This window comes from Enhydra lutris, unplaced genomic scaffold (genome assembly GCF_002288905.1).
Source record: "Enhydra lutris kenyoni isolate GAN:26980312 unplaced genomic scaffold, ASM228890v2 scaffoldscaffold5, whole genome shotgun sequence".
Taxonomy (NCBI): domain Eukaryota; kingdom Metazoa; phylum Chordata; class Mammalia; order Carnivora; family Mustelidae; genus Enhydra; species Enhydra lutris.
Genome location: NW_019154089.1, coordinates 4,452,698 through 4,465,421, shown reverse-complemented (window position 1 = coordinate 4,465,421; position 12,724 = coordinate 4,452,698). Strand labels below are relative to the sequence as shown.

General features: G+C 36.1%; 1 protein-coding gene across 2 annotated transcripts in view; it reads left to right on the top strand.

Moving 5' to 3' along the window:
• The window catches only part of LOC111141014 (SMAD family member 5), a 55,643-nt gene extending 43,539 nt beyond the window's left edge, over positions 1 to 12,104 (top strand). For both annotated transcript variants that reach the window (XM_022493329.1, XM_022493330.1), the window contains 3 exons: positions 2,973 to 3,194; positions 5,205 to 5,461; positions 7,032 to 12,104. In XM_022493329.1, the coding sequence (XP_022349037.1) occupies positions 2,973 to 3,194; positions 5,205 to 5,461; positions 7,032 to 7,175 (623 nt within the window). In that variant the 3' untranslated portion in view covers positions 7,176 to 12,104. The remainder of the gene's footprint in view (positions 1 to 2,972; positions 3,195 to 5,204; positions 5,462 to 7,031) is intronic.
• Positions 12,105 to 12,724: the final 620 nt, after the last annotated feature.

Genomic DNA, 12,724 nt, shown 5'->3' with positions numbered 1-12,724 from the left:
ATTGTTCATTGTTGGTATATAGCAAAGTGATTCACTTTTGTGTATTAACCTTACATCTTGTGATCTTGTTATAATAGCTTAATTAGTTCCAGGAGGGTTTGTTTGTTTGTTTTTTTTTTTTTTTTTTCTTTTTTTTTTTTTTTCAGGTTTTCTAGGTAAGCAGTCATATCATCTGTGAACAAAGATGATTTTACTTATTCCTTTCCAATTTGTCTACCTTTTATTACCCTTTCTCTTACTGTATTAGCTAGGACTTCTAGTGCAGTGTTGGAAAAGGAGTGGTATGAACATCCTTGTTACTGATCTTGGCAGGAAGTCTTCTAGTTCCTCACCATTAAGTGTGAAGTTAGGTATAAGTTTCCTGTAAATGTTCTTTATCAAATTGTAGAAGTTATCCTCTATTCCTAGCTTGCTAAGAGTCTCACTTGTTTTTTTTTTAGTTCATATTTTTGTTTAGAGTAATTTTACAAATACTCATATATGTCTTTCAGGTTGCTGATACAGACAGAGGCTTGTTTTATAAATATAAATCTTGATTAGATTGTGCTAGAAAAACAATCTAAAATGTTAAAACACACCTGTTGAAAAACTTTGGGACACAGCATAAGCAGTTCTAAGAAGGAAGTTTATAGTAGTGCAGGCCTACTTTAAGAAACAAGAAAAATCTGAAATAAACTGTCTAACCTTACACCTAAAAGATCTAGTAAAAGAAGAAACAAAACTTTAAATCAACCAATGTGTTATAATACATTAGTAACATGAAGGATAAAAACCATATAATCGTCTCAGTAGATGCAGAAGCATTTGACAGAAATCATTATCTGTTTATGATGGAAATGCAACAAAGTGGATTTAGAGGAAACATACCTCAATATAGTAAAGATGATATATGACAAACCCACAACTAACATCATTCTCATTGGTGAAAAGCTGGAAGTTTTAAGATGAGGAACAAGATAAGGATGTCCATTCTTGCCACTTACTTGTATTCAGCATAGTACTGGAAGACCTAACTGCCGCAGTCAGATGAGAAAAAGAAAGAAAAGCCACCCATACTGGAAAGGAAGAAGTAAAACTATCACTTGCAAATTATGTGGGGGGTGTGTGTATAAAATCCTGAAGACTCCACCAAAAAAACTACTAGAACTAAGAAATGAAATCAGTAAAGTTGCAGGGTCAACTTTAGATCATTTGAATAGGATAGAGAGCCCAGAAATAAACTCATGCTTATATGGTCAGTTAATCTGTGACAAAAGAGGAAAGAATATACAATAGGGAAAAGACAGTCTCTTCAGTAAGTGGTGTTGGGAAAACTGGGCAGCTACATATGAAAAATGAAACTGGACTATTTTCTTAAACCATTCACCAAATAAACTCAGACTAAGGACCTAAATGTGAGACCTGAAACCATGAAACTTCTTAAAAAAACAGGGCAGTGATCACTTGGACATCAGCCTTAGCAACATATTTATGGGATATGTCTCCTCAGGCAAGGAAAATAAAGACAAAAGTTAACTATTAGGACTACACCAAAATAAAAAGCTTTGTAACAGTTACAGAAACCTTCAACAAAAGGAAAACGCAGTCTGCTGGATGTGAGAATATATTTATAAATGATATATCTGATAAGGGGTAATATCCAAAATAAATAAAGAACTTATACAACTCAAAAAAAAAAAAAACGCAAAACCAAAATCAAACAAAAATTAGATTAGAAAAATGGGCAGAGAAGCTGAATAGACACTTTTCTGAAGAAGATGTACGGAGAGCGAACAGACACATGAAAAGATGTTCAGCATCACTAATCATCAGGGAAATGCAAATCAAATCGCAGTAAGATGCCACCTCACACCAGTTTGAATGGCTAGTATCAAAGGACTTAAGTATTGACAAGGATATGGAGAGAAAAGAATCCTTGTGCACTGTTTGTGGGAGTATATATTGGTGCAGCCACCGTGGAAAACAGTATCAGATTCCTAAGAAAATTAAAAATAGAAATATCATATTATCCGGTAATTCTACCAGGTACTTACCTAAAGAAAGCGAAACACTAATTTTTTTTTCGAAAACACTAATTTGAAAAGATAAAGGTACCCCTGTTTTGTTGTAGCATTTACAATAGTCAAGATATGGGAGTAACCTGAGTATCCCTCGATAGATAAGCAAATAAAGGAGATATATACACAATGGAATATTATTCAACTATAAAAATGAATGAGCTCTTGCCATTTTGCAGAAGATGGTTGGACCTAGAGGTTATTATGCTAAATGAAGTCAGACAAAGAAAGACAAATACCATGTGATTTCACACATATGTAGAATCTAAAAAACCAAGCAAATGAACAAATAAAAAATCAGAAACAGACTCATAAATACATAGAACAAACTGGTGGTTACTGGAGGGGGTAGAGTACAAAATAGGAAAAGAGGATTAAAAGTACAAAATTCCAGTTAACACATGAAGTAAGTTATGGAGATGGAAAGTACAGCATAGGGAATAATAATATAATAATATTGTACAGTGTTGTTCGGTGACAGATGGCAACTATGTTTATCATGGTGAGCACTGAGTAAGATATAGGAATATCTAGTCACTATTGTTGTACACTTGAAACCATTATGCTATTGTATGTCAACTCTACTTCAATAATAAAAAAATTTTAAAAAATAAAATAAATGTGATATTATCCATCCTTACATTTGTATTTAGGTAAGTTTTAAAATCATTGTATTCAAGGCATTACTGATTTTTCTTTCTTTCTTTCTTTCTTTTTTTTTTTTTTTAAAGATCCGAACTTTTTTCCCAACACCACTTACTGAAGAGACTGTCCTCCAGAGAGGACAGCAAGACTGAAGTGAAATATGTGAAAGTATTTTTCATAGAGTGCTTGGGTTCACTTAAAGGGAAACACAAAGAATCCTGGGTTTCTTATTCACTCACTAATCATTTTTTCTGTCTGGTTTGTTTACAGATGTTCAGCCTGTTGCCTATGAAGAGCCCAAACATTGGTGTTCAATTGTCTACTATGAATTAAACAATCGTGTTGGGGAGGCTTTTCATGCATCTTCTACTAGCGTGTTAGTAGATGGATTTACAGACCCTTCGAATAACAAAAGTAGATTCTGCTTGGGGTTGTTGTCAAATGTTAATCGTAATTCAACAATTGAAAACACTAGGCGACATATTGGAAAAGGTAATTTTGTCATTTCCCTGCATTCAGTTGAAATCAGTCATTTGTTGTGCTCACTGTGTACCGTGAGTTGTGTAAAGTTGTCTATACCACGAGCCTGAGGCACTGGCTCTGCCCTCAAGGGTCAGGTGCTAGAGAGTGAATTAAGTCAAGACCTGATCAGTTCTCTTTTCCTTATCCTTATTGTCATAGTACTTAGTCTCTGAAATCATACTATTCCTATATTTATTTTTTGAGTGTCTTCTTGACTGGAATATAAGCTTTACAGAAGTTTGCTTTGTTCACAGCATTATTTTCAGCAGCTAGAACAGTGCTTGGCTTATAGTAAGCACAGACAAATATTTGTGAAATATATGAATGCTGGTGAAGGATTAGAATTTTTTAATTACGGTATTTTGAGTTGAGGTGCCTTGTAACAATTTGTGTTATGTTGGAGGAGCTGGGTTATAGTTAAGAAGTCCAGTTTGAATGATAGCAAGTCTCCAGTGGCTTCATCACCACCCCTCCTACCTTTTAAATTCAGGTAACTAGGTTTTATTTCCATTTCATCCCACAAGACAGTTGCCACAACAAACAAGGAACCTTTCCCACCTCCGTGAAATGTCTGAGTCTCATGTATCAAGTGGTCAGGAAGGAAACCTTTCCCAGGTGGAGCGTATTGTCTGTCTTTTAAGTTTAGTTTTTGCCACTAGCTCTGTTTTGTTTCCTGGATTTGAGAAAGTCTTAGTCCAGGTTAGATAGAACAAAAGGTACACTTACATCCTTTACCTACGAACAGTAAACTTTATTTGTACCTACAGGAGGTACAATTATAATTGTAATGTGATTTCTTAGATAAGAGATTCAGCAAAATACTATGGCCAAAAATAAGCTGAAAAGAAATTTCTGTTCTTTTTTGACTCTTGCTAACTTGGCATTGATTTTGTGGGTGAAATGCCTCACTTCTATGTATTGGTTTTCCCACTGCAGGAGAATGATTTTAGAGAAGTCTACCTGGTCAATTCTTAAATTCTACTATCTGTTTTCCCATTTTTCCTAGTATCTAGTTTTAGGATCCCTTCCTCCATGGGTCATTTTATTTGCTCAGAACAAAAAACAAAACATAGGTTTTCGTACCATAGCCTAATATAAGTCTTTGACTCACATGTGTATGAGGTATGAGTGTACAGGGATCATCTTTTTAGCACTGTTTGTAGTGGTGAAAAGTTGGAAATAACTTCAGCTTTAGCTGTATAATTTGAAGTTTTAATATTGAAACTGTGTTCACATATTACTTACATACATATTTTTAAAATACCCAAACCAGTCTTTTCAAGGGAAATAAAATAAATCTGCCATTTAAAGTCTTTTCCTGTGACCTGAAATTACATGTACGACTTAGGGTCTTTTTTTTTTTCCCCAAAGATTTTATTTATTTATTTGACAGAGAGAGATCACAAGTAGGCACAGAGGCAGACAGAGAGAGGGGGAAGTGACTCCCTGCTGAACAGAGAGCCCGATGTGGGGCTCGATCCCAGGACCCTGGGACCATGACCTGAGCTGAAGGCAGAGGCTTTAACCCACTGAGCCACCCAGGTGCCCCGACTTAGGGTCTTTTTTAATGCTCCTGTACTCCCATTAGTAAAAAGAAAGCGGAGCATCTTGCCAGTTGACTCTTCGTGATAGTTAAATTAACTTAGCACCAAGTGCTCCTTTGAAAAGACTGATCATAGGTGCTTTTTGGTCTTTTTGCCTTCGCTTTCTCTCACAGAGATATTAAATGATTGTTGGCAAAGAGAAAATAACCTAAGAACTGATAAACCTGAGGCTTAAGTCTTACTAGTTATTTAAGGACCATTGTAGAGCTCTTGATTCTCTTTGGCAGTGTAAGGCCCTCTAGTGGTAGCTTCTGTCTACAGACTGCTGGGCATTTGCTGTAGGTTAGTGGGTATTCTTGGTTGCACCTTATACTACCTCTTTGGTTTCATTATACTGCTGTATTAAGGTGAGTCTTGTAATGCTCGTCTTTTTAAGGTGTTCACCTGTACTATGTTGGTGGAGAGGTGTATGCAGAGTGCCTCAGTGACAGCAGCATATTTGTTCAGAGTAGGAACTGCAACTTTCATCACGGCTTTCATCCTACCACTGTCTGTAAGATTCCCAGCAGTTGCAGCCTCAAAATTTTTAACAACCAAGAGTTTGCTCAGCTTCTGGCTCAGTCTGTCAACCACGGATTTGAGGCCGTGTATGAGCTCACCAAAATGTGTACTATTCGAATGAGTTTTGTCAAGGTGAGTGGGTTGTAGCCTGTAGCTTAATTAGAGTCACTGTAAATATGTATATTACATTTCTCTAGGTTGTGATTTTAAAATGCCTTTGTGAAATGAAAGTATTTACTTTTGACCTGACTTAATAGGTTTTTAAATGATACTCTTGAATTTAAAGCTTTAAAACCACACGATAGGTCTAAGATTTAATTTTATAATCCGGACATTATATAATCCATGATACTGATACTGATTTTGATATTGAATAGGGGCTGAGTTTATAAAGAGCTACGGTTAAAGACTGAATTGCTAGAAATATTAAAATTGCTTTTGAAGTTCCTTAGCTTCAGCAGTTTCAATTATTATTAGATCCCACTGGGGTGACTTAAAAAATTCTTCAGAAGACTAAAATTATCTTCCTTGCATTTAACCTCTGTTATTAAGGATTTGCAAAGTTGAAAGAACTTTTCAAATTTATCATTTGCTCTTGGCCTGATTTTACTGGCCTTCTGAAGATAATGGTTTGTGAGTAAAATTAGGGAAGAATTTTAGTGACACATATAAGCATCTTGTACTCTATCCATTTGGTCCTTAAGGATTTAGCCAAAGAAGAACAACTGTGAAATGCTCTAAGTGGGCTTTTTCTTTTTGGCATTCAGACCCACAGTCCAGTGTTGCCTTGCTGCTTTGCTATAGGTCTTTTTTATGCATCAGTAGCCCCAAAGGCATTCCCCCTCCATAGAAGCATAACTTCTTAAAAAAACATTTTATTTATTTATTTATTTGATTGAGAGAGAGAAAGAGTATGAGGGTTGGGGAGGAGCAGAGGGAGAATGAGAAGCAGATTTCTCACTGAGCCGGGAGCCTGACTATGCAAGAAGTGGGGCAGGGATACGAGCTTCAATCCCAGGACTCTTACGAAGTGTGCCACCCAGGTGCCCCAGAAGCATAACTTTTATATGTTTAGTCTCTACTTGCCCATTTCCCCCTTCCCAAGCCTTATTTTTCTGGGCCAGCACTACCGTAAGCTGTAAAGCAGAGAGCTTGGTGAATCCAGGCACATAAATGTGAAAAAAATTCTGTTTAGAATTTTAAGCTAAAGTGTTCCAGTTTAATTCATCCCACCTACTTTAATTACAGTTGCATGCATTGATCAGATCTATAGTGTCTTATCGCATACTTAAAAAAAAAAAAAAATCCCAAACCTGAAAACCCAAAACTTTTTCATAGCAAAATCTGATGTGAACTTATATGAGGCTCTTTGTGGGTTTTATTTATCCCATTAAGTGAGAATGTATCTCACTGCAGAAATAATAGTGTTTTAATTATGAGATATTGTACTTTCTGAAGTACAAAACTTTACAAACTTCAAAAAGAGGAAGAATTCTGAAACATATCTCACTCCAAGGGTTTCTATTAAGGGAATCCTATCTCTTTCACTACTGTAACTCTGTTGCTTTTAACTCCATGGTGAATTTTGAGATTGGTTTTGTGGTCTCTACTGTTAAAGTATCTCTGTTAGTATGTTAAAATTGTTTTAGGCTGGTTGACAGTTTAAAGAGAGATTTGCTATGATATCTTTTCATTTTCTTAGGGCTGGGGCGCCGAATATCACCGGCAGGATGTTACCAGCACCCCATGCTGGATTGAGATTCATCTTCATGGGCCTCTTCAGTGGCTGGATAAAGTCCTGACTCAGATGGGCTCCCCTCTGAACCCCATATCTTCTGTCTCATAGTGTAGAAGTAGTCTTTTCAATTATATTATTAGTGGACTTGTTTTAATTTTAGGGAAACTTTCAGTACAGATACTGTGAGCTTACATGGAAAACAGATATTATAGCTTATTTTTTTTTCTACATAATTGTGACCAATACATTTGTATTTGTGATGAATCTACATTTGTTTGTTAGTCATGTTCGTGTGATTAACTCCCAAAAGTGTTGTGAGAAATGCAAAGTAAGTGTTGTACCCCAGTTGACAAGTTTGGCATTGAGCTTAAATTGGGACATAATTTTGCCTTCTTGTCCCAAATGACTTGTTATTTGTTCATTTTTTTTTTTTAAAGTAATACATCACATGATGACAAGTTATAATAGTGTTAGAAGGTATGCCATGAAAAGTCTTCCCTCCTCCTCCTAACCCTACGGAAGCTCTACTTTTACCAGTTTCTTTGTCCTACCAATGTGAAGAAAGTGTAATTCATTATTTCATAAAAGCATATGGTAAGGGCTGAAAAGAAACTATAAAAAAACAACAACACCCTTTTATTTGAAGGAACACTATGCACTGCTCTTAACAGGTAGTGTTCGGTAAAAGCAAAGTGATAGTTTTCTAGGTGATGTCATGAAATTTACATTTAATACAGCTAAATGTTTGTCAGTCTGTTGTGACTTCACTCAGTATATCTTTTGTAAAACATTTCCTTTTAAAAAAAAAAATATTGTAAACAACAGATCTCCAGTATATGTCATTTACCCAGAATCTGTCCTAAGTACTACTTTATAGCTAGTGACAGTGCACGCACGGCCTTGTTCAGACTTGCTGCTTTTGGCCAATGTTGCAAGAACTCTAATTTTGACATGCATTAATCTTTTATTTTGCACTTTGATGGGTGACAGTTTTTAGTGTAACCTTTTGTGAAACACGCTCAAGTGACTTGGACTTGGATGCTCACCCTTACTTCCTTGGTACCCCTTTTATATTAACAAACACTGCAGTTTATAGACGACAGTTGTAGGAAGTTACACTTTTTCTAGCTTTTGGTGTATTTTCAACCTAGATTATAAGACTGTTATTCTGTAGCTCCAATTTAAGGGGCCTTTTTAATTTCCTACTGCTTTATGGGTGTTACTCATGTTGGAAAATCACACACTTAATCCCATTGCTCTGAGTGGCGTCAGTTGCCCTGAGCAAGGAAAGGACCTGTGTACTGTAGCCAGAAGAGCCTCTTCAGTCTGGCCCTGAGTTGAGGCTCCTGGTCTGGTGCTTGAATGAATAAGCAGTGGTTATGGAGATAGTTGACTTTAAAATAGTCACATATGAAAGACTGCAGACTGTTCTCTCTGTTAACATGTGTGCTGGTTCTCCCCCCCCCCCTTTTTTTTGGTACTTTTGTGGATGCTAGTCTCTCAGAACAGTCCTCAAGAGAGGAAAGACAGGAACACTCTAAAATACCCATTCAGTCAGTCATGCTGGAGGGCTTTGGGTAAAGAACTTTTAACCTCATTTTCTAGAGAGCAGTCAGATGGACACTTTGTTATGGCATGAGAACAGAGACATTATTAAAAAAAAAAAAGGAAATTACCTAATGTACCTATGGGAGAAAACTATTTTTCTGGTGCCTTTTGAAAGTATATGGAGCCATGTCAGTCTTCTATTTAAAATGTTAGTTTGGTTTGACTTTCTACTTTGCCCTTTCTGCTTTTAAGAGAAGAAGAAATGCATTTTTTGAGGAGAAGAGAATGCGGTTCATTTTGTTTTCTGTGCCATTATTTATTGCTTTTACAAAGTGCAGCCAGTGGGTGGCTTTAGTTCCTTTGGGTGAGGCGCCATATGTGTTTCAGTTCATGGTCCTTTGTTGGGTAAAAGGATCCTCTCTGACCCTCACCTGTGCCTTAAACGTAAGTTCTACATGGCATGCATTCTTCATCTTCCAGTTGTGTCAGCCTCAGGAAAGAGAATTACTTGCTCCGTGTTTGAACCTAGCTACCCACATAATTCTTTTACTTACCAAGCATATGGCACAATCTTTGGAACAAATTTATAAGAAAAAAAAACAAAAACAAAGCACGCTGGTTGAATGACAGATACATGTAGTCAACTTCAGTGGGTTTGAACTGGTAGAAACTATTGAATTGTTTTATTGATGTTTTCAATTGAGTTAATTAAAATTTGTTTTTATTCATGCCACAGCCTTTAGAGTTGGCAAGGTTTCATGTGATTGGCCTTTTCTGTGTTTTCCCCAAGGAATTTTGTCTCATGAAGGACAGTACTGAAGCTCTTAACTGTTGAGAGTTTCATGGAAAAGTATAAGCTTGTTGTATTTCCTAAAAGTGATTAACTCCACACGCCTGGATTATAAGTGAGAATTGTACTCAGTGTAACTGCTTCTCTAATTCCCAAGGGTGCCCAAAATCTATGGATGGGAAATAAAAATTGCCAGTGACCAATGAAAAGAAGACATTTCTGAAAGAAACCTTTTCAGAAAAATGCAGTTTTAAAATTTTATTTGATTTCTAGAGTGGTTTATAGTCAAATTTATGGAAACATCAACACCACTGGAACAATCATGTTTTATAGTGTATAACATATTAACATATGTGAGCTGGAAAGACTGGAGTCTGGAAATAATAAAATCACAACCGGTTTGGTAAATGCAGAAAGAGACATAGAATCAAAATTAATCTGAGTAATGAATTATTGCAACAGAAAGATGGTTGGGGAAAAAAAATTAAAAGTTGCATTTGATCAGCATCTCTTTAAAATAAAGTGTTATGGTCTTTTTGGTATTGCTTGGCTTAAGTTATGGAATGTCAACTAGTAGGCGTGTTATTGATCTACTGAAGCTAACACTTTCTCTTAGAGATTGAAGAAGACATCAATCAAAATGTCAAGTCATATACATCAATATAAATCATTTTTCACATTTTATTGTTAAATAAGGAAACTGTGGTAATAGAATTGGCTGGGTTTCTGAGTTGAAATCCACAGTAAGATTACTAGGTAGTACAGTGAGCTGTATACCTCATAGTACAGAAAGAGGATGTAGCTACTTTATGCTGTTCATAACATTTGACAGTGAGATATCCGTTTAAGATGTAAAATGATCAATAAGTGTTCAGATTGAAATCTCTTGTCAGGGTAAGAACTGGGGCTCACATTATAAAATCCTCAAGGGTACCTGTGGGAAACAGTCCTCCTGTAATAGTATTCTGTTGAAGGAGAAGGTTTATACAAAAAATAAAATCCTACCAGTAGCAGAGAACCTCCAAAAAGTCTGATAGTACCTGTTTAAGTACTGTCTTTGTGTTACAGAGAGCATCTGTACGTCAGCTTAGATCCATTTCTTTATACTCTTTTTAGTTGTTTTTCAGTATTACTTTGGATTGTTATCACTTTCCCACTTAAAATATATTAATATCTTTCATGCTTAAGAAGGAAGGCTCTTCTGATCATTTTGAACTCATCTTCCAGTGATGATTTCAGTTTGGATCTGTTAACTTTTCAGAGGGTCTGAGCCCTTCTTTGTCTTATTAAATCCTCACTCACTCTCTCAGCTAGTAGTATAAATATGTGTCCTCATTATGCCAGTGAGCTAGAAAAGCAAGGATATTTTAAAGTAGTAGATAGCAGGGTGGTTTCAGGCATGTTTGGTGATTTTCATGGAAGGGACTTCTCCTGAACATTGGTTTATGGGTGGTCTCTTGGGATACTAGCTAGGGCAGCTTTATGGGGGTAATCTCAGGTTTGAGGCCTGTTTCCTCTGGAGCAGCAGCCATTTTCCTCGATGGTACAGGCAGGACTTGGGGGAGGTTTTCTGCTCATAGAAGATGCATGTATGGAAAGTGACGATTCAAGGCATTTCTTCTGTATAAGCAGTGTGCCTGCCGGACAGTTCTTTGGAATCACTGGATTACAGTTTAGCATTTCCTAATTACAAGAGGTAACAGTATGTATCAAGCCTTTATCAATTGGATTATTCATAATAGAAACTTACCTTCTAAAATACAGCTGTGTTATAACTGAAGTGTTAACCTGAAATTGGATGGTGTACAAAAACCAGTAAGAGGGATTTTTACATAGCAAAAAAGATTTTTTTTTTTTTTTTTAAGGAAGAGCTTATGATATAATACTTGCTGGTTAGCATTTGCTGTAAAACAGGTGATGGGATGTTATAGTGAAAAGATCCAAGAGCAGGATTCTTCTGTCGTTCATGGCAGAGTGAAAAAGGTCGGTGTGGTTCTTGTCCAAATAATTCAATTCTGAAAATTCTTGCAATCATCGTAAACCGTTGTCCTTTAAGGATTCATTTGAAGATAGTGTTCTTAAAAAGTTCAGAATTTTGTGTACAGGTAGGTTCTTTTCCCTAATTAGTAAGTAGTGCCTTGTTGCTACGAGCTGGTATTAACTGTAATAAAACTACAGTGAGGCCAGATGGTTCCACATTCCTTACTTTTATAAGGAATTTTTTAGAATCATCTTTTCCCTTCTCATGTCATTGGAGATGATGTTGCTTTGATTTATTCATGAAATATTTTATGTGTAGGGACTCTGGAAGAAAATAGTTGGGCAAGTGATTTTCTTGATCTGGTGGGTTAAAATTGCGTTTTGAAAATCACTTATTTTAAAATTGGATAGGATTGTAATCAAGAAAACTGGATGTTTGTATGCACCTGCCCATCTTCTCTTAAAAGGATACTTCATATGCAGATGATAAAGACCAAACCAATGGCTGCACTATAGATCTGCTTATTTGTACTTGTTCTGCTTCTGTTTATGTTGTAGAAAATGAAGTTCTAGCAACATTCTTCAATTCTGTTGCCTTTTTGATACTTATAAAAATGTATTAGGTTTTACTATATTATGCTTTTCAAAGCCATAACTCTTAAGAACTTTGTTTTTGCGTATTGTTTGCTAATACTTTATTTTAATAAATCTCAAAACCTGATAAATGTGTGTGTGTGGATTTTTATTTTGTGTGTTTTTTGGACTCTCTTTCGACTTAACATGTTTCACTGAGTGGAGTTATAAAAAGGATGAGATGCCCAGTTGCTGTGACTGGCTGTGTTATCTGTGTGTGCTTGGGCAATAGAAAATGGATATACCATGCCTTTCTACTCAGCAGGAGATTTGCTCAGAATGATCAGTGTTTTTCCATTCTGTTTGTAAAGGAGTCCATGTATTTTTCTTTGTTGGTTGAGTTTAATTTAGTTGTGTTTTGAAGAAGTATTTAGATCTAGTCTGGGGTAATTTTGTTTAAATACTAATTTCCCTTCTCTCTGTCTTTCTGTAAATGAGTGATGTTGACCTGATGATTAGGAGATAGAGTAGCTCTTAGCGGAAGTGGCTCTGGGTTCTGCCTTCCTCCACAGGGGTCCTGGGCTTCATAGCTCTCTCAGCTCTGTACCCTAAGGCAAGTTGCTTAACCCCTCTGTACCTCAGTTTCCCGTCCACTTCATAGGATTTTGGGGAAGATTGAATAAAGTCATACAAATAAAGTACTTAACAGCAGTGCCTGGCACACAAGAACTTGAATTTATTCTTACTGTTTCTTACATTTCTTCTG